At 40.6% G+C, this 14,527-nt stretch overlaps 2 protein-coding genes across 3 annotated transcripts; both read right to left on the reverse strand.

The window, feature by feature from the left end:
- Positions 1-845: 845 nt before the first annotated feature.
- On the reverse strand, positions 846-10,136 carry LOC138206641 (diacylglycerol O-acyltransferase 1-like). 2 transcript variants are annotated; one of them, XM_069163484.1, is made up of 18 exons: positions 10,004-10,136; positions 8,929-9,142; positions 8,748-8,835; positions 8,611-8,651; positions 7,745-7,830; positions 6,412-6,464; positions 6,190-6,295; positions 5,652-5,747; positions 5,506-5,559; positions 5,302-5,405; positions 4,129-4,167; positions 3,956-3,997; positions 3,818-3,862; positions 3,437-3,546; positions 3,292-3,357; positions 3,081-3,168; positions 2,214-2,276; positions 846-2,070 (listed from the first exon to the last, which is right to left on the reverse strand). In XM_069163484.1, the coding sequence occupies exons 2-18, from the start codon at positions 9,057-9,059 to the stop codon at positions 1,882-1,884; spliced, it is 1,401 nt and encodes a 466-aa protein (XP_069019585.1). In that variant the 5' UTR covers positions 9,060-9,142; positions 10,004-10,136; the 3' UTR covers positions 846-1,881. The 2 variants fall into 2 exon arrangements, with proteins under 2 accessions (XP_069019585.1, XP_069019586.1); XM_069163485.1 differs by lacking the exon at positions 10,004-10,136 and adding an exon at positions 9,770-9,979.
- A 712-nt stretch (positions 10,137-10,848) lies between these two features.
- On the reverse strand, positions 10,849-14,495 carry polr2c (RNA polymerase II subunit C). Its single transcript, XM_069161885.1, has 9 exons — positions 14,015-14,495; positions 13,153-13,202; positions 12,916-12,984; positions 12,776-12,828; positions 12,062-12,190; positions 11,940-11,991; positions 11,645-11,813; positions 11,477-11,551; positions 10,849-11,356 (listed from the first exon to the last, which is right to left on the reverse strand). Exons 1-9 carry the CDS (start codon positions 14,098-14,100, stop codon positions 11,212-11,214), a joined length of 828 nt encoding a protein of 275 aa, XP_069017986.1. The 5' UTR covers positions 14,101-14,495; the 3' UTR covers positions 10,849-11,211.
- Between the last annotated feature and the right edge of the window lie 32 nt (positions 14,496-14,527).

Raw genomic sequence — 14,527 nt, forward strand, 5'->3', positions numbered from 1 at the left:
AGGCAACTTCTCTCTCCACACGAGTTCGTTCCTCTTGGATTATTCTCTCGGACGTGCCCGTCCCTTCTTCCATTTGTTGGTTTTGTAACTCCAACAGCTTCATCTTCAGACTTCTGATTTCTTCCCACTGTTGTCTAGTCAATTCATTTAGCGCCTCCCTTTCCTTTTGGAAGTCCTCCACCTCCTCCTTTCCCCTCTTCGTGCTGTTGTCCTTCAGCGTCGGCCTCTCGTTGTCCTTCCTCAGGGTTTCGTTCTCAGCTCTCAGAGTCTTGACGGCCTCCTGAGCTTTGAGAAGGCGTTGATGAAGACGGTGCACGAGGTCTTTGGAGAGCTGTTGTTGGTCGTTGTTGGGATCTAGCGGTGCACGGAACAAACCAAATACGGGCACGAGGCCGTGGTTCAGGGACTGCTGCAGGAGAGATAAAAACAATATGATTAGCATGAATGTAATTTATTGCTGAAGAAGAAGAAGAAAAAAAAAAAACGGATAAATAAATTATTATACATGTTGTGTTTGGATGAAAAGACCAGTGCTGCATGATGTATTGCCTCTTCATTTTAGGTTTGAGTAAAAAAAAAAATTTTTTTAAATGGATGTCTGACAAAGTGTTTCCCAAACTGGGTGCAAAAATAAGAAAACTGGTCACTGTGAACCTCACAATACTCAACACGGATTCTTCTCGAACCGTTCAATAGAACTTAAATTAAGATTGAAATGATTTTGTTTTGAAGCAGAAAACACACAAAACAAATCACAAATATATAGTTCACAACTGACTGTAGTAAAAAAAAATATATATATATTCCCATAACGTCAAAACCAAGTCTACATTCAGGTCGAGTCCATGCTGAGTGATATAACACATAACTGTCGCTCAATTTGGCCAACATATTTTTTTCTTAGTAAATGTAACAGTTTACAAATACTTTTATTCATCTGTTCATTTTCAGCCAGCAAAGATACTGAACAAATTCAGAAACAAACAAACAACTCTCAAGACAGAAATACAATCCAGAAACAAATACTGTAAAATGCATTTAACCACCGTCAGTAACTAACTTTTACTCATTTTTGAAATAAAGTTTTATATGAAAAATCTGCATCAAGGTGCAGATAAACCGAGTGATTGAGAGTACATTTATATTATTCCAGGTACGGTTGGAAACCACTGATACACAAATAAAAAGTTTGAAAGTTTAGGGTCCGTTGATACGTGTTCCCTCGATGCCAAGCACGGTTTGTTTCAGATACGCTGCACAGGTGAATAAATACAGCGGAAAATAAAATAAATGTGCCGTATGTACCTCCGGTGTTCTTCCGTTGCCTCTTTCCATGTCTGAAGACATCTCTCGCTCGTTAGACATGTGTGTGTGTGCGTGTGTGTGTGTGTGTGTGTGTGTGTGTGTGTGTGTGTGTGCGTGTGTGTGTGTAAATTCCAGCTGTGTTCACTGGTGTGTTGGATTTTTTGAAATTCTACCTTGTGATGTCACGATCCCGACACTCCATTCTGTGACATCATCAAAAAGCCAAAGCAGATCAGATTGTTGTCTAACTAAAAAAAAAATACAAAAAAAAGCCTGGGCGCAGAGTTGCTCCTGATGGCAGACGAGCACCACCGATGTGTGAATGAGAGACAAAAGCTTGTAAAGCACTAACAGAGGTATTTATTGCATTAACATTTTGCAGATGTGGAAGTGTAGCATAGTCAGTAGTTCCAATACATATAAGTCCACACGAGTATACAAGGGTATATGTATTGCTAAAAGTGGGTGGAACTCGTGGATTCTCTTTCCCAGACATGAAAACGGATCCTCGGTCAAATGAGTCTACTCATGAATGCAGTGCAGTCGGGGATTTCACCCGGACGCTTCTCCCGGACGTCACCGAAGCTGCAGAAAAACGCCGCGGTCTGACGTCAGCGGTGAGGACGACGGGCGACGGAGGCCGACGTAGTGGTCGTGAAAGTAGGTGGTCACGGCCAGAGGAGGGCCCAGAAGCAGGCACAGCCACACTAAACCGTTGCCGTAGTTCCCCTGGAAGTAGTTTCCGAGGAATACCGCGACCGAGAGCTGGAAGTAGAAGACACGGGCATTCGCTGGGATAAATAAATATACGCAGAATTTGGGAAAACCTTCTCGACTTAACCGCGTGGTGCGTGGAGGAGCTGGAAAAACACACCGAACTGGAGCACGGTGTCACCGTCTGTTCTCACCTCAAATACCATCATGAGGAAGATCCACAGACGACAGCTGTGCAGCGGCAGAGCGATCAGATACTGTTGGAGAAGAAGAGAGGACGAAACACATCACGGCAGATGTTTATTGCTTTGTGTGCATTTTGTCAGACGACCTGAAATTGACCGAAATTTAATCAAATTAAATTAAGGCTCTGACATAATGAAAATCATTATTTTTATCGTTTGACAACGTGATTGCTACACTGATTCGTAGTGTAAAGAAATCCTCTGATAACAAACTACAACTCAGCTCAGCTTTGTTTATAAGACACCTTTTAAAATGCAGAAAAATAAAAACGCTTCAAACTCTTGATTGTTCAATACTTTGATTTATCACCAAAATACCTGTAAAACTTAAGGCATTATTCCATATTTGAACTCTATTTTATTTGATAATTGGTTAATTTCATCTGTTCTCGTGCTTAAAAAAAAAAAAAAAAAAAAAAGATAATTACATTTTAACATGTTATGTTCCTTTATATGTTTTTATGTGAAGCACTGCATGTCATCTTCTGGCTTCAAAGCACTTTGAGCAGCTTTTTTTTTTGCATGAAAGGTGCTACACAAAGAAAGTTGATTGCTATCATTATTCCCATGAGCCAATGTTAGCATGCTAAGACGCTAAACTAAGTCGGTGAACATGACAGATATTATACCTGCATTAGCATATTACCATTGTCATGATAGTTTCAGCTTAATGTCGGCAATTGGCTGAAAGCGGCCTCACAGAAATTAATGAGAGTGAACCGGGCTCATATGGAGAGAGGGATGATTAATGTGGGCGTGCAAACAAATGAACCACAAGAGGGAGCGGTGTTTGCTTCATGCAGTATGACACTGTACCTCACAAAGAGCAGCAGACATCAGGAAGACCAGCAGCTTGGCTTGTGACGGAGGAACGTTTCTCTCCACCAGCCGCGAGTACACGTGTCTTCATACACATGAAGAGAGAGAACCATGTAAACACAAGCAGGAGGGAATCATTTGATAGTCACGTCTTCTGAGTCGAACCCGAGGCCTCGTTGAAGACTCAAATACAAGAACATACGAATACCTGTGACACCATTTCTGAAAGGGAATATTCCAGGTGTTCCAGAAAGTGATCAAAGTTGTAGCGTTCCTGTAAACAAAAGATGAACCGCGGTTTAGACAGCGATGCCGCCGCACACGTGACGTCACAGTGTGCAGAAACAACTGACCACCAGTCTCCGTAGAAATGTCGATCACCGAAGTGCAGCAGTTCTGCACAGATATTCAGGTAGGAGTGACTCAAAAAGAAGAAGAGGAGCCAGAGGAAATGAGTCGGGGCCTGAGAGGAAAACACGAGTCAGCCATACTAATATGTCACACATTTAACAGCAATTCCCCACTATTTTGTGTCTATGACAAACACTTTTATCTCTAATTATCAGGGCCAAACATTCTTAGCTTTGTTGTTATTAAGATTATCTGTGACCACTTCAGCCAGATGTTGTCTGTTAGTTTAGCTTAGTTATTTTAGCACTTACAGTCCCGGAAATTCCAAACTGATGCGTCTAAAAAGTCTGAATTTTGTTTAAAAACAATTCAACATGACTCACCACCAGTCCCACCAGGTGCTCCACTCTCATAGTGATGTCCATACTCTGTGTTTTAACGTAAGAAAGTAAAACAGTGAGTTACGCAGGGTGGGAAGTTATATTTGATTTAGTATTTACAAAATAAGAGGGATCACTCACAGAGAAGGAGTTTTCTGATCTCTGGAAGATGGGTTCAATCCACTGAGAGGATAAAAAAAAAAGGTGCACGGATAGTATTGATACGACACTATGATAGATAATGCACTGGAAAGTTCCCAGATACTGTAAACACATGGTGGCACACTTTATAAAACAGAAGGACGCTGCTGTACCTGCTGCACGATGCCGACCATGATCTGGATGACAACCACCTGAAGGAGGAAAACGCTGCAGTTAGATGAACTGCATTATCCATGATGGGGAATGGTTTGCAGTGTGTGCAGAAGGATTTGACCTTTGACCCCCCCCCCCCCCCCCCCCCCCGACGTCCAATCAGTTCACCCCGTGGGACCAAGCGAACGTTCGTCCCTAATCTGAAGAAATTCCTTCGAGATGTTCCTGACTTAACTGGGCTCACAACAATGGGACATGAGGTCACAGTGACCTTTGACCCCGAAGGTCTAATCAGTTCATCCAAGGGACCAAGTGAATGTTTATATGAAATTTGAAATAGTATAAATATACGGGAGCACATGTATCTGTTCCAACCAGCTATTTTTTTGTTTTTGCATATTCTTTCCTTCTGTATATTTTTGTGTGCTGTTATATCTCTATTAGTTTGTTTTTTTGTGCATAAAGAAGTCGGCCTGATGAAAGGTGTGGATACTCGCTGGACAAAGGAAAAGTTTAGAGGTTGTTGGTTTTTTTTAGATAGTTTTGTTTATAGTGGCTAGAACTGACTTTCTTAGAGCCTATTATTTTACTGGCAATATTCATAATAACTAATCTTCTTGCGTTTATGTATTTGAGTAACTGTGTTCTACTTTACACTATATGATTGTGTATTTCCTCTTCCTTTATGCATTTACTGTCATAATCAAACCAAAACTGTATTCTAGGGTCGTAAAATTAAATCGCAACACAAAAAGAAAAAAGTGAAGGAGAGTAGAATTAAATACAAAGCTTAAGTCACAAATTTTTATGAAGGGAGTTGTGATTGTAAATAAAATCCTAATAATAATAATGATAATTTCAAACGTAACATACAGAATGTTTGTTTTATTTAATTATGAGTAAATGCAACACAAAAAGGGTATATGTATATATCAGTTCATATGTATATATATATATACAAGTCTAGTTTTTCAGTTTATTTCTTTTGTTTATTTTGGCACTTGAAAGCTTCCATACTGTGCACCTTATTATACTAGCAAGCTATGTTGTTATTAATATGGGGTTTATTTGTAATTAGGGAAGGAGATGATGTCCATAAAAGGTTCTTATGTGTCTATATTTCTCACTCTGTAAATTAATATCTTATATTATTTATTGGCTGTTCAGCTCACCATCTCCAGCAACCTGTGCAGCAGCTTATTGACACGGAGCTTGGGAGTACACGGGAAGTCTCTCTGGTAGCACAGTGTGGGCGCGAGGAGGAAATAATACAGATCTGAGAAACCAAAGACAAAGTCACAAAGAAGTAAAATATTTTCTCATGAGTTACTGTCAAAAAAATCCAATATCATCTAATCCCAGACGAGCAGTTTCACCTCGGAGCGTCAGATGCTCGTTGTGGTCTTTTTGCGATCCATTCTTGTCTTCCTCTGAACACAAATAAAAAAGCAGCAGTTGGTGGATTTATGAATGCTTTTATTTTGAAATGGCGTCAATAAAACCTGTGGTGTTGAAGAAATACCTAAATGAGCCAGGCGGTACCAGCGATTAGTTTCCTGGTATGAATAAAGCTTCATCCCCAGAACAGTGTAGAACCAGAGAGAGAAGAACGCTCCACCTGGTGGACGATGAAACAGAAACATCGCTGCAGAAATGTTGACACTTCAAAGCACAGGTGTGTTAACAATGTCACTGTAATGGATAAACGGGACTAATAGAATTAAGCCATCATTAGTTTCACCTGTTCTTCGTCAAGTCAAACTGTCAGCCATAAAAAGGGTCTATCATAAAACATCACTTACTTATTCATAATTATAGGCTTCATGTAGGCTGGAAAGGTTTTATTTTAACTTGATAAGTCGATTAAGTGTCATTTTTCAAAAATTCTGGTTTTATTCTCTTTAGTCCAGGATAAAATTCCCACTGTGACCCTCCAGGGGCTTGGTAGAACCGACTTTAGCTGCTGATCGTATCAGCTGTCACATGCAACTTTTAGAATAACTACATTTTATTGAATATATACAGTAAATATGATGCAGCTGCATGCATAAAGTTGTTACCTGTCGATATCATCGGCTCGTGTACGATGACTGCAGCGGGGAACAGCAAAAGCAACCCCAGCAGTGTGAGATGTAAACGATGGCCGTTGGCGGCGGACAGCGCTCCCTGACAGCACGTTTTATTTTGAGTTGTTTAACAGGATATTAAAAGACAACTGGCACGTAAAAGCAGCATGAAAATGATGCCCTGTCTAAATTTGGAAGAGAAAAACAAAGACTCACCTTTTCCTGACACCTCTCCAGGAGCAAAGCTATCGGGGCAAACACGTTGGCAGCTGGAAGAAAAACATTTATTTCAACCCGGTAATACACCCGTCAGTCCACTAGAGGGCACCGTGTCACTGTTACATTTTGGCTCGGCAAAAATACTTAGTTAAGGTTTGGAAAAGGTCACGGTTTGGGTTAAGTCGTTTTAGATAGATTACATTACGTATGTCACCTTAGTGTCTTAAATAAATAAGTGAAATTTGTTAAAATATGTACGTAGCTAATTTGTGTTACTTAAAAGAAATCGGTCTACAAGGTCTTTGTACTTTGTCTCATGACCTCCTTTTTCAACCATGATCAAACCCTTGACCTTATAGTGCGGAACTTTAAAAGTGCCAGTGCGGAAGTGTCTTAAACTGCAATACCACTGACGGCCACTAGGGATGGCTTTCAAAAAAAGGCTCTGGCTCCATAGACTCCCATTCAACTTCTCTCATGAAATATGAAGTCAATGCAAGTCATTGTGGTGCCATTCGCTAAAGTCACTTCTTCTTATTAGTTTTTTGGCAGTCCATTAGAAAAATAATCCCGTCATTAATTAGGGCCCGAGCACCAAAGACGAAAGTCATTTGGATGACATGCTATAGTATGATCTAAGAAAAAAAAGTCATAACAGAAGGGGGAATTGAATCCCGAAACCTTTTACTGAGAGGCAACAGTGCTAACCACTGCGCCACCAATTTTCATGATTTTCAAGTTTCATGAGTTTTTGAAGATGTTAAAGCCGCCAAAAAAAAGCCTTTAAAAAAAAAAAGAAGAAGAATAAGGAACAAGATCGAGAAAAAAAATAAAACTGCAAGCGGGAATATGCCAACCCTCGTGTGCTGCACGTCGGGGAGCCGGCGGCCCCGACCCGCTGGATCCCCGACGTGAAGCTGCGAGGGCCCGCATATCACTGCTTGCAGTTTTAATTAGATATTACGCCTCTAAAAGCGGTAAAAACCCAAACTCGAGGATTCAGAACGACAGTTCACAAAACCAATGGGTGACATCACTATAGGGGCCGCTCAGGTCATACCTGTCAGTACTTTTCACACTTGACCAGACAAAGTGTTATAGTGACACAAAATCCTCTGGTGGACAGATGTGTGCACTGCACGCTTGAGCACGATATAGGACAGGATATTTTGTTCATTCTTAACAACAAGCTAAATATGGTTTCACTATTTACTGCTGGAGTAACCTCATCCCATCGCTGAGTTTACTGACTATGGGTTAATCTGATATCATTTTCAGTTGTCTAATGGCTGTTTGGTATCATTCTTTCTAAAAAAAAAGAGTTCCTCACCCACTATCAGGTTGACAGATGGCCGGTTGCAGTTGTCCTCAATCAGATGCCCCAAAACCTTTCTGACATCTATCAAAAAGCCATGTCTGTAAAGAAGTGGAAAACAAAGGAAAAGTCATTTGTAGCGCCCGTGTGAGACATAAACTCGTCCCTAGTTACTGGTTAACACGGATAAAATACTGTAATGAATAAACACCGTTGGTCTGAGTGAATTTTAAAAAAATGATTTCTGATATTTGTCCAAGCAGTTTTTCATATGTCTGTATGACACCTGCTGTCAGTTTTACTTTGTTCAGCTCTTCCCCAACTCTTAGAGGTCGAGTGATGTGGTGAATGATGATAATGAGGATGACGACGTGATGAGAGGCGTAGCCTAGACGCCAAACTCTAAACATGTTCGGCTGCTGCAATAAACATTTTTGATTTGTGCAACTGAAATGTAGGTTGGATTAAAGACTGGATTAATAGATGGCGCCCACCCACTTGAATACATTTTTTTCTTAGTGTTTCCCCCCCTTTTGTCCTGTTGTTTCACAGGATTACAGACCACAGGTGGTCTACGGGGAAAATACTTTTTGGGCTGCAGGGAATTTTTTTTAATACTGCGAGTAGCAAGAGTCCCGTATCAGCTCTCACAATTCATGAATGTGTCAATTCATCAAACAGTTGCCACAATATTTTAGTATGTACCAACGTGGTGGTGGACTGACACATCTATCTATCTATCTATCTATCTATCTATCTATCTATCTATCTATCTATCTATCTATCTATCTATCTATCTATCTATCTCAAATTAAAGCAGAAAATGTACAGCTGAAAAGAGGTTGGGCCAGAATACTGTGTATGCATTTATGTACACTCACTGTATGAAATTCTCCAAGAACAGGTGAGCGTGAGTCAGGACCTGGAAATCAGAATGACAGCTAATAGTTTTTTGGTAATTCAATATAAAACTAATATCCTGTTTCCACCAATTAGGAGGACGAAATGAGAAACTGACCAGCAGGATGATGATCCAGTTAAGGACGCCTCTGTATCCGGTGAAGCTGCTGTTGGAGCTCAGCAAAGAGTCCTGGACGCTGTGGCAGCTGCACAGAAAAACACTTGTGTTAGTCACTTCCATTACGAGTCTTGTGTCTGCCACATGGACGAGTGATGGAGGCAGCAGATAGAGAGCTTACCAGAGCAGAGGTGCACAGGGATGTTCTTCTTCGCTGGATGTATCGGAGGCAGACATGTGAGCACTGTCACAGAAGCCTGAACCGTCTTCTTCAACTGAGGAGGAGGAGAACCTCTTCCTCGTCACAGCCATCTCTGAGTCCGACGGTTCGTCCACAGCGGTGAAGGTCAGATATGGTCGGATCCTCTTTGCTCCTGTTTCATCGGATTGTAAAGCTGAAATATTAAGATAATAGAAAATGCTTTATTACAGGGAAAATACAAATCACAGCAGGTAAAGAGCAAAAATGTATTAAAATAAGAAATTTCAAAAATGGACAATGTTTTTATTATTTCTTTTTACTGGAAATGCAACCTATTCCAAACTTTATGAATTCCAATCACGATGCTTTTTTTGGTCAAAAGTTTAAAACAATATTTATCAATTGAACCTGGTAAAGTGCCAATTATACGTATATTTAGCCTGCTTCAGAGAGCTGGGAGTTATTTTTTTTTTTTTATCTTTCAATTAATTTATCAAATTGTACGTGACATACTAGTGATGTAGGTTGTGCATGACTGAGCAAATTAGCAGGTCATTTACATGCACGCTCATCTTCAAAAAAACGGATATCGTCTGCCACCTTCTGTCATTTTACGTGAACGGGTTTTCCAACCAAATTGCTTCAGGAAATTACCAGTTTAACGGTGTCTCACTTATAGGCATACGTAAACATGCACTAAGACAACATTTGTTTCTTGAACTGAGCGTTCAGTTCAATTTCGGTAAATTCGGCATGCATAGTATGTCATAAAAAAACATTAATTTAACAAAAAAAAACACTAATTGGAGTTCCTCCTTACCTGAAATGCGCCGTAATAGGCGGTATCTTGTAATTTAAAAAAGTATGGCTTTTTAAAGCCGTTTCGTAGATGACATTAATGCCGAATTAAAAGGCTGGTCTAGATATGTCAGCATATACAGTGGTAGTTTTTAAAATTGCACGTAAGAATTGCTGCTAATAAGTGAAACCTTAAATTTGAAGAAATCCGAATGAAGTTTGGCGTGACCTTCTCTGGCAAAAGAATACGGCTCACCTCGTCATCCCCGCGTGACAGCATCCTCTCTAGGAGGTCGTCATCCCTCAACATCCGCAGCTCGCCAGCCGACTGCCCGCAGATATTTGTTCACAAAGAGCTAGTTTTGACCTCCATCTGGAGACGTGATGTGTTCAGGGTCGCACTCAAAGCAAGAATAAATATGTTTTTTTGAAACATTCAAAATAAAAGCCTCCTTGACGGAAGTTTAACAAAAATGTTACAATCTTTTGCCAAAATAAAAGCTGTCAGCTGGCTATTTTATGTTTATTTCAGCTCCTCAGCTATTGTAGCTTATTCATTTTCAATAAGAAAATTGTAACTTTGTGTTGTGGTTTTTTTTCTCCCCTATTTTAGTTCATTTCTGTACTTTAATTGAATCTACTGCCGTGTCCTCAATTAGACAATAAAAACATACACAAAAACTTGTTATATTGCAAAATTAAGATCTTGTCAGTCACTAACGGTCCCAGGCTTGTCTCCAGTTAAGTTTTTGTTGATAGACTTCAGCCTCTTGATAAAAATCTATTGACCATGATCATAGGAGACCATCAAAAGGGGTCGGCCATGATCAATAGTCTTTCCTGGTCACCTGCTCGTTAAATATTTTATCACACTTCATCTGCTACTGCTGGGTTTTTTTTATCCAGTTTTTTTCCACACACATAAAATAAAAATTTCTGAGGCATTATCTTGCTTATGTGGTAAAATGTCAGGTGTTACCCTTTCCCCCCCCCCCCATCTCATTTTCAGACTGTTTGTACTTTCCTTCTTGTACTTTGCAGATAAATTAATACTTGAACCCACAGAGAAACTAAAAATAAAATAACAGAAGATAACAGATGTTCCTTCCAAAATATTTATTTAAAAAGAAACATTTAACAAAATAATTACAGTTTTCAGTGGGACAACAACGAAGCTAAATCTGTATCGGTCTCAGACAAACTGACTCTCGAACAAATACATGTTGTAACATACACACACACGGCCTTTGTTTTGATCGCTGCCGACATAATTTTACACTTTTGGTGACTGAGACAAAAAAAAAAAAAAAAAAAACAAGAAATGGATGTTAAAGTCAATGAAAACGAAAACAAGTCCATCCAGATCTGAGGTCAGTTTGTAGAGAGGATACAGCTGCAGTCGTCTTCATACTTCTGGTGTTAACAGCGGCGTGTGAAATCCTGCCGCGTCAGCAGGTTTTGTCTTCAGTTGATGGTGAGCACGTCGCTCTGGATCTCGTGGCTCAGCTGCGTCTGCAGGTCGCTGAGCTTCTTCTTGAGGACAGCCAGCGCCGACATGACGATGGTCTCCGGTCGCAGAGAGCCGCACGACTCCACGTTGTAATAAAACCTGCGCAGAGTAGAGACGAGCCGATTTCAGGGTTTCTGCCTTTAATAAAAAAAATTGAAAACACACACACAAAAAGGGTGATTTCACTGCTTCCCCCCCCATCAGATATGCTCTGCTCACCTTTCTGGCTTCCCGTTGGGGTCGTAGGGAGCCTGAACCTCGTCCTCCTCGATCTCCGAGTATTCACTCTTCGGCCTGCGAATCAGTGCATCCGTTCAATAGTCAATCGATACGCTTCTTATTAAAACATTCGTCCCTCTACGAGGAGAAACACAGAGGAAGACGTACCACTCCTCGGGTCGCGGGAAGACCGTGTGTCTCAGTGCGTTGTCGGGGTCATACTCGAAGGACACCCCCGCCGTTGGGTTCCACTTGGCGTGCTCCTTCCCGAAGCCTTTCTTGGCGTAAGCTCGGAGCCGCAGCTCCTGACCTTTACGAAGCTTCACCAGCAAAATGTCTGCGTCGGGATGAACGAAACGAGAGGAAGCGGAAGACGGCAAGGAAGAGAGAGATGGTTAAAACGTGGGAGGAGAGGGTGGAGAAGGTGGAGAAGTTGACCCCGACGGAGAAGCTGGACGCTTACCATCTTGCTCCACGTAGTCGTTGGGATCGTTGTCTCGGCTCCTGGAAGTCACCTGAAAAACAAAAAAACAATAAGAACGACAGTCAGCTTCTCCTCCTGCGTCCACCTCTGAGAAGACTCACTGGGATAACTCTGGGGTTGTTGGACAGCAGGTCGCGGGAGGTGACGTGACGCGTCTGGTCCTCGGTGCATCGAACGTCCAGCGTCAGCTCCACCGAACACTCGGGACAAAAATCATCGCAAGTGCAGTCCTGCGGGACGAGCGGAGACACACGGGAAACGACGTTTGATGCTGAACGCAGTTACAGAAGGAGCTGCAACTTTTCAATTAATCCGAATACAAATCTTTTTGACAAAACAATTACCGGTTTTATGTATGGGATCTGTATTGCTGCAAATCCATCACTTTTTTTTTTTTGTGACTAAAAGCTCGGAAGAACTTTGTTTGTCTGACTCTTACAGTGAGAACATTGTAAACAAATAGGAGCCCCTATTGACAACAGAAAAGGTAAGAAACTAGTTTTATTGGGAGAAAACTCTTATTACAAAGTAAAAAAAACCTGTTATTTCTGTTATGTTAATGTCTGAAAATAATTTCTAACTTCTGAATCACAACTCAGTTTTTTTTTTTTTTTTAATACAGCTGCATGTCAGTGGGATGAGCTGCCGATCTCGCTCCAACTGAAGCAGGTTGAGAGGAGTTTTAAATCGAATCCTAATGCGTGGTCGTGCAAATGTTTCATGTTTTTGTCTGCCTGGTTTCGTCCCTCTCGTTTGACATGCTCTTCTGCCATCTTGTACTGGAACAGAGGACCAATAATCGAAGGTCCACTCACCCGAGAATACTGCATTTTGTCCACGATGTCGTCGCTGGTGAGCGGGATGAGGCCTGACAACACAGGAGACACACAAAAGGTTGTTATCGTGCTGCAACAGCGCGTCACACTGCGGTCTTTCTAAAGGCTGCGACGCGTACCGACTCTGTGAGCGATGAACTCGTCGTGCAGCACGGACGAGTTGGCGTCGATCTGGATCCAGTCGATCGCTGGAAATGAAGCGAAGCCAGTTCGAGTTAGTGCTTTAGAGGTTTGATGCATCAAATTAAACTGCATGTGGACCAAAGTACTTTTTATAATCAGATATCCAAGGTTACAATTATCCCACAACAACTCTGCAATGTAAAGTTACAATACATTAAAAAGCGTTACTCTACCTATTGTGGGAACTTCTGACATAAACACACGGCGGAGAGAGTTGGCGACCCTGAAAAGGAGAAAAAACAAGTTTTTACATTTGAGGCTTATAATAGATTGATCGTCTGGTCTTTTAAATGTCCATTACAACTTACTAGAGACAAAAGGTGATGTCATAAATGTTTTTGTTTGTTTGCAAGACATACAATTTACTATAATTTAAAGAAAGGAGACACAGTTGATTGATCGATTGAAAGATTTTTGCTTGAAAAATGACTCCAGTTATTCATCAATCATCAAAATAGCTGCAGATCAATATCTTTTCTGTCAACCGAGTCATTGATTACTGAACTAAAACTAATCATTGCAGCTTTACTTTGCGTATTCATAGATAATAAAAGAAGTAGGAGACTAAGGTGCATTATAAAGGGTAATTTTCTTTTCTTTTTTTTTTTAAATAGAAAAATCACATTAGACACGAACTATTCTTCAAAACAGAGCATTTTATACATCTTAAAACATGGTTGTATGGGATCTGACATACCACTGAATAATAAAAAACAACGCTTTAAAAAGCATATGAATTTAATTTCTTCCTAAATCCCAATAAAAAACAAATTGTAGCTTTTAGTTTTGCAGGAATTAACCTGCACCTGTGCAGATTTTTTTTTTCCTCGTAAACTAACTAGAATAATCTTGTACACACACAGCCGGTATTGACAGAAATGCTCAGTTGTAAACAGCATTATTATTCTGGTACATAATAATATCTGAGCACGTCTTTGGTCTCATAACGTCGGTGTGTTTTGGTGCTGGGAATAATAATGGCTGCTCTCTTCCTCACACACGCTCTTTGAACGGAAAGAAAGCGTCAATACTTACGCCAAGTCAGTGTTTTCAATGACAAATTTGACATTTTCGTCTGTCAGTTCCGTGATTTTCACCGTCGGCTGGTTAGCATACGGCATTATGGATTTAAATAAGACTTAAATTTAACGTTAAAATAACCGTCCCGACTTCACGCTACTCCTCTGGCTTGAAGGCCTCCACGGAAATATTTACCGGCCGCTGATTGGCCAGGAGTTATCGGCGCGCTTAGTGATTGGCTCAAGAGAAGTACGGAGGCGGGTTTTTCTTTAACATCCGGGTCATAGATGCCTCCAAATTTCAAATTAAAAGCACCCACGAAGTTTTTGTTCGTTACGATTGGACACTTTGATTTGGACAACAGCTGCATCGCATTGAATATCCTAATTAGATTTTTTTTTTTTTTTTTTTTTTAAATTACTTTACATTTCAAATTATTTTTATAGCACAGGTTTTTCTTGGATTAATTAAGTGAAAATTTTACAAAATAGCGACTTTAACCTGCAAGACTTTACTCCTGTACTTTAT

This window comes from Embiotoca jacksoni, unplaced genomic scaffold (genome assembly GCF_022577435.1).
Source record: "Embiotoca jacksoni isolate LCO1_2020_lvr unplaced genomic scaffold, fEmbJac1.0.p SCAF_3, whole genome shotgun sequence".
Lineage (NCBI taxonomy): Eukaryota > Metazoa > Chordata > Actinopteri > Embiotocidae > Embiotoca > Embiotoca jacksoni.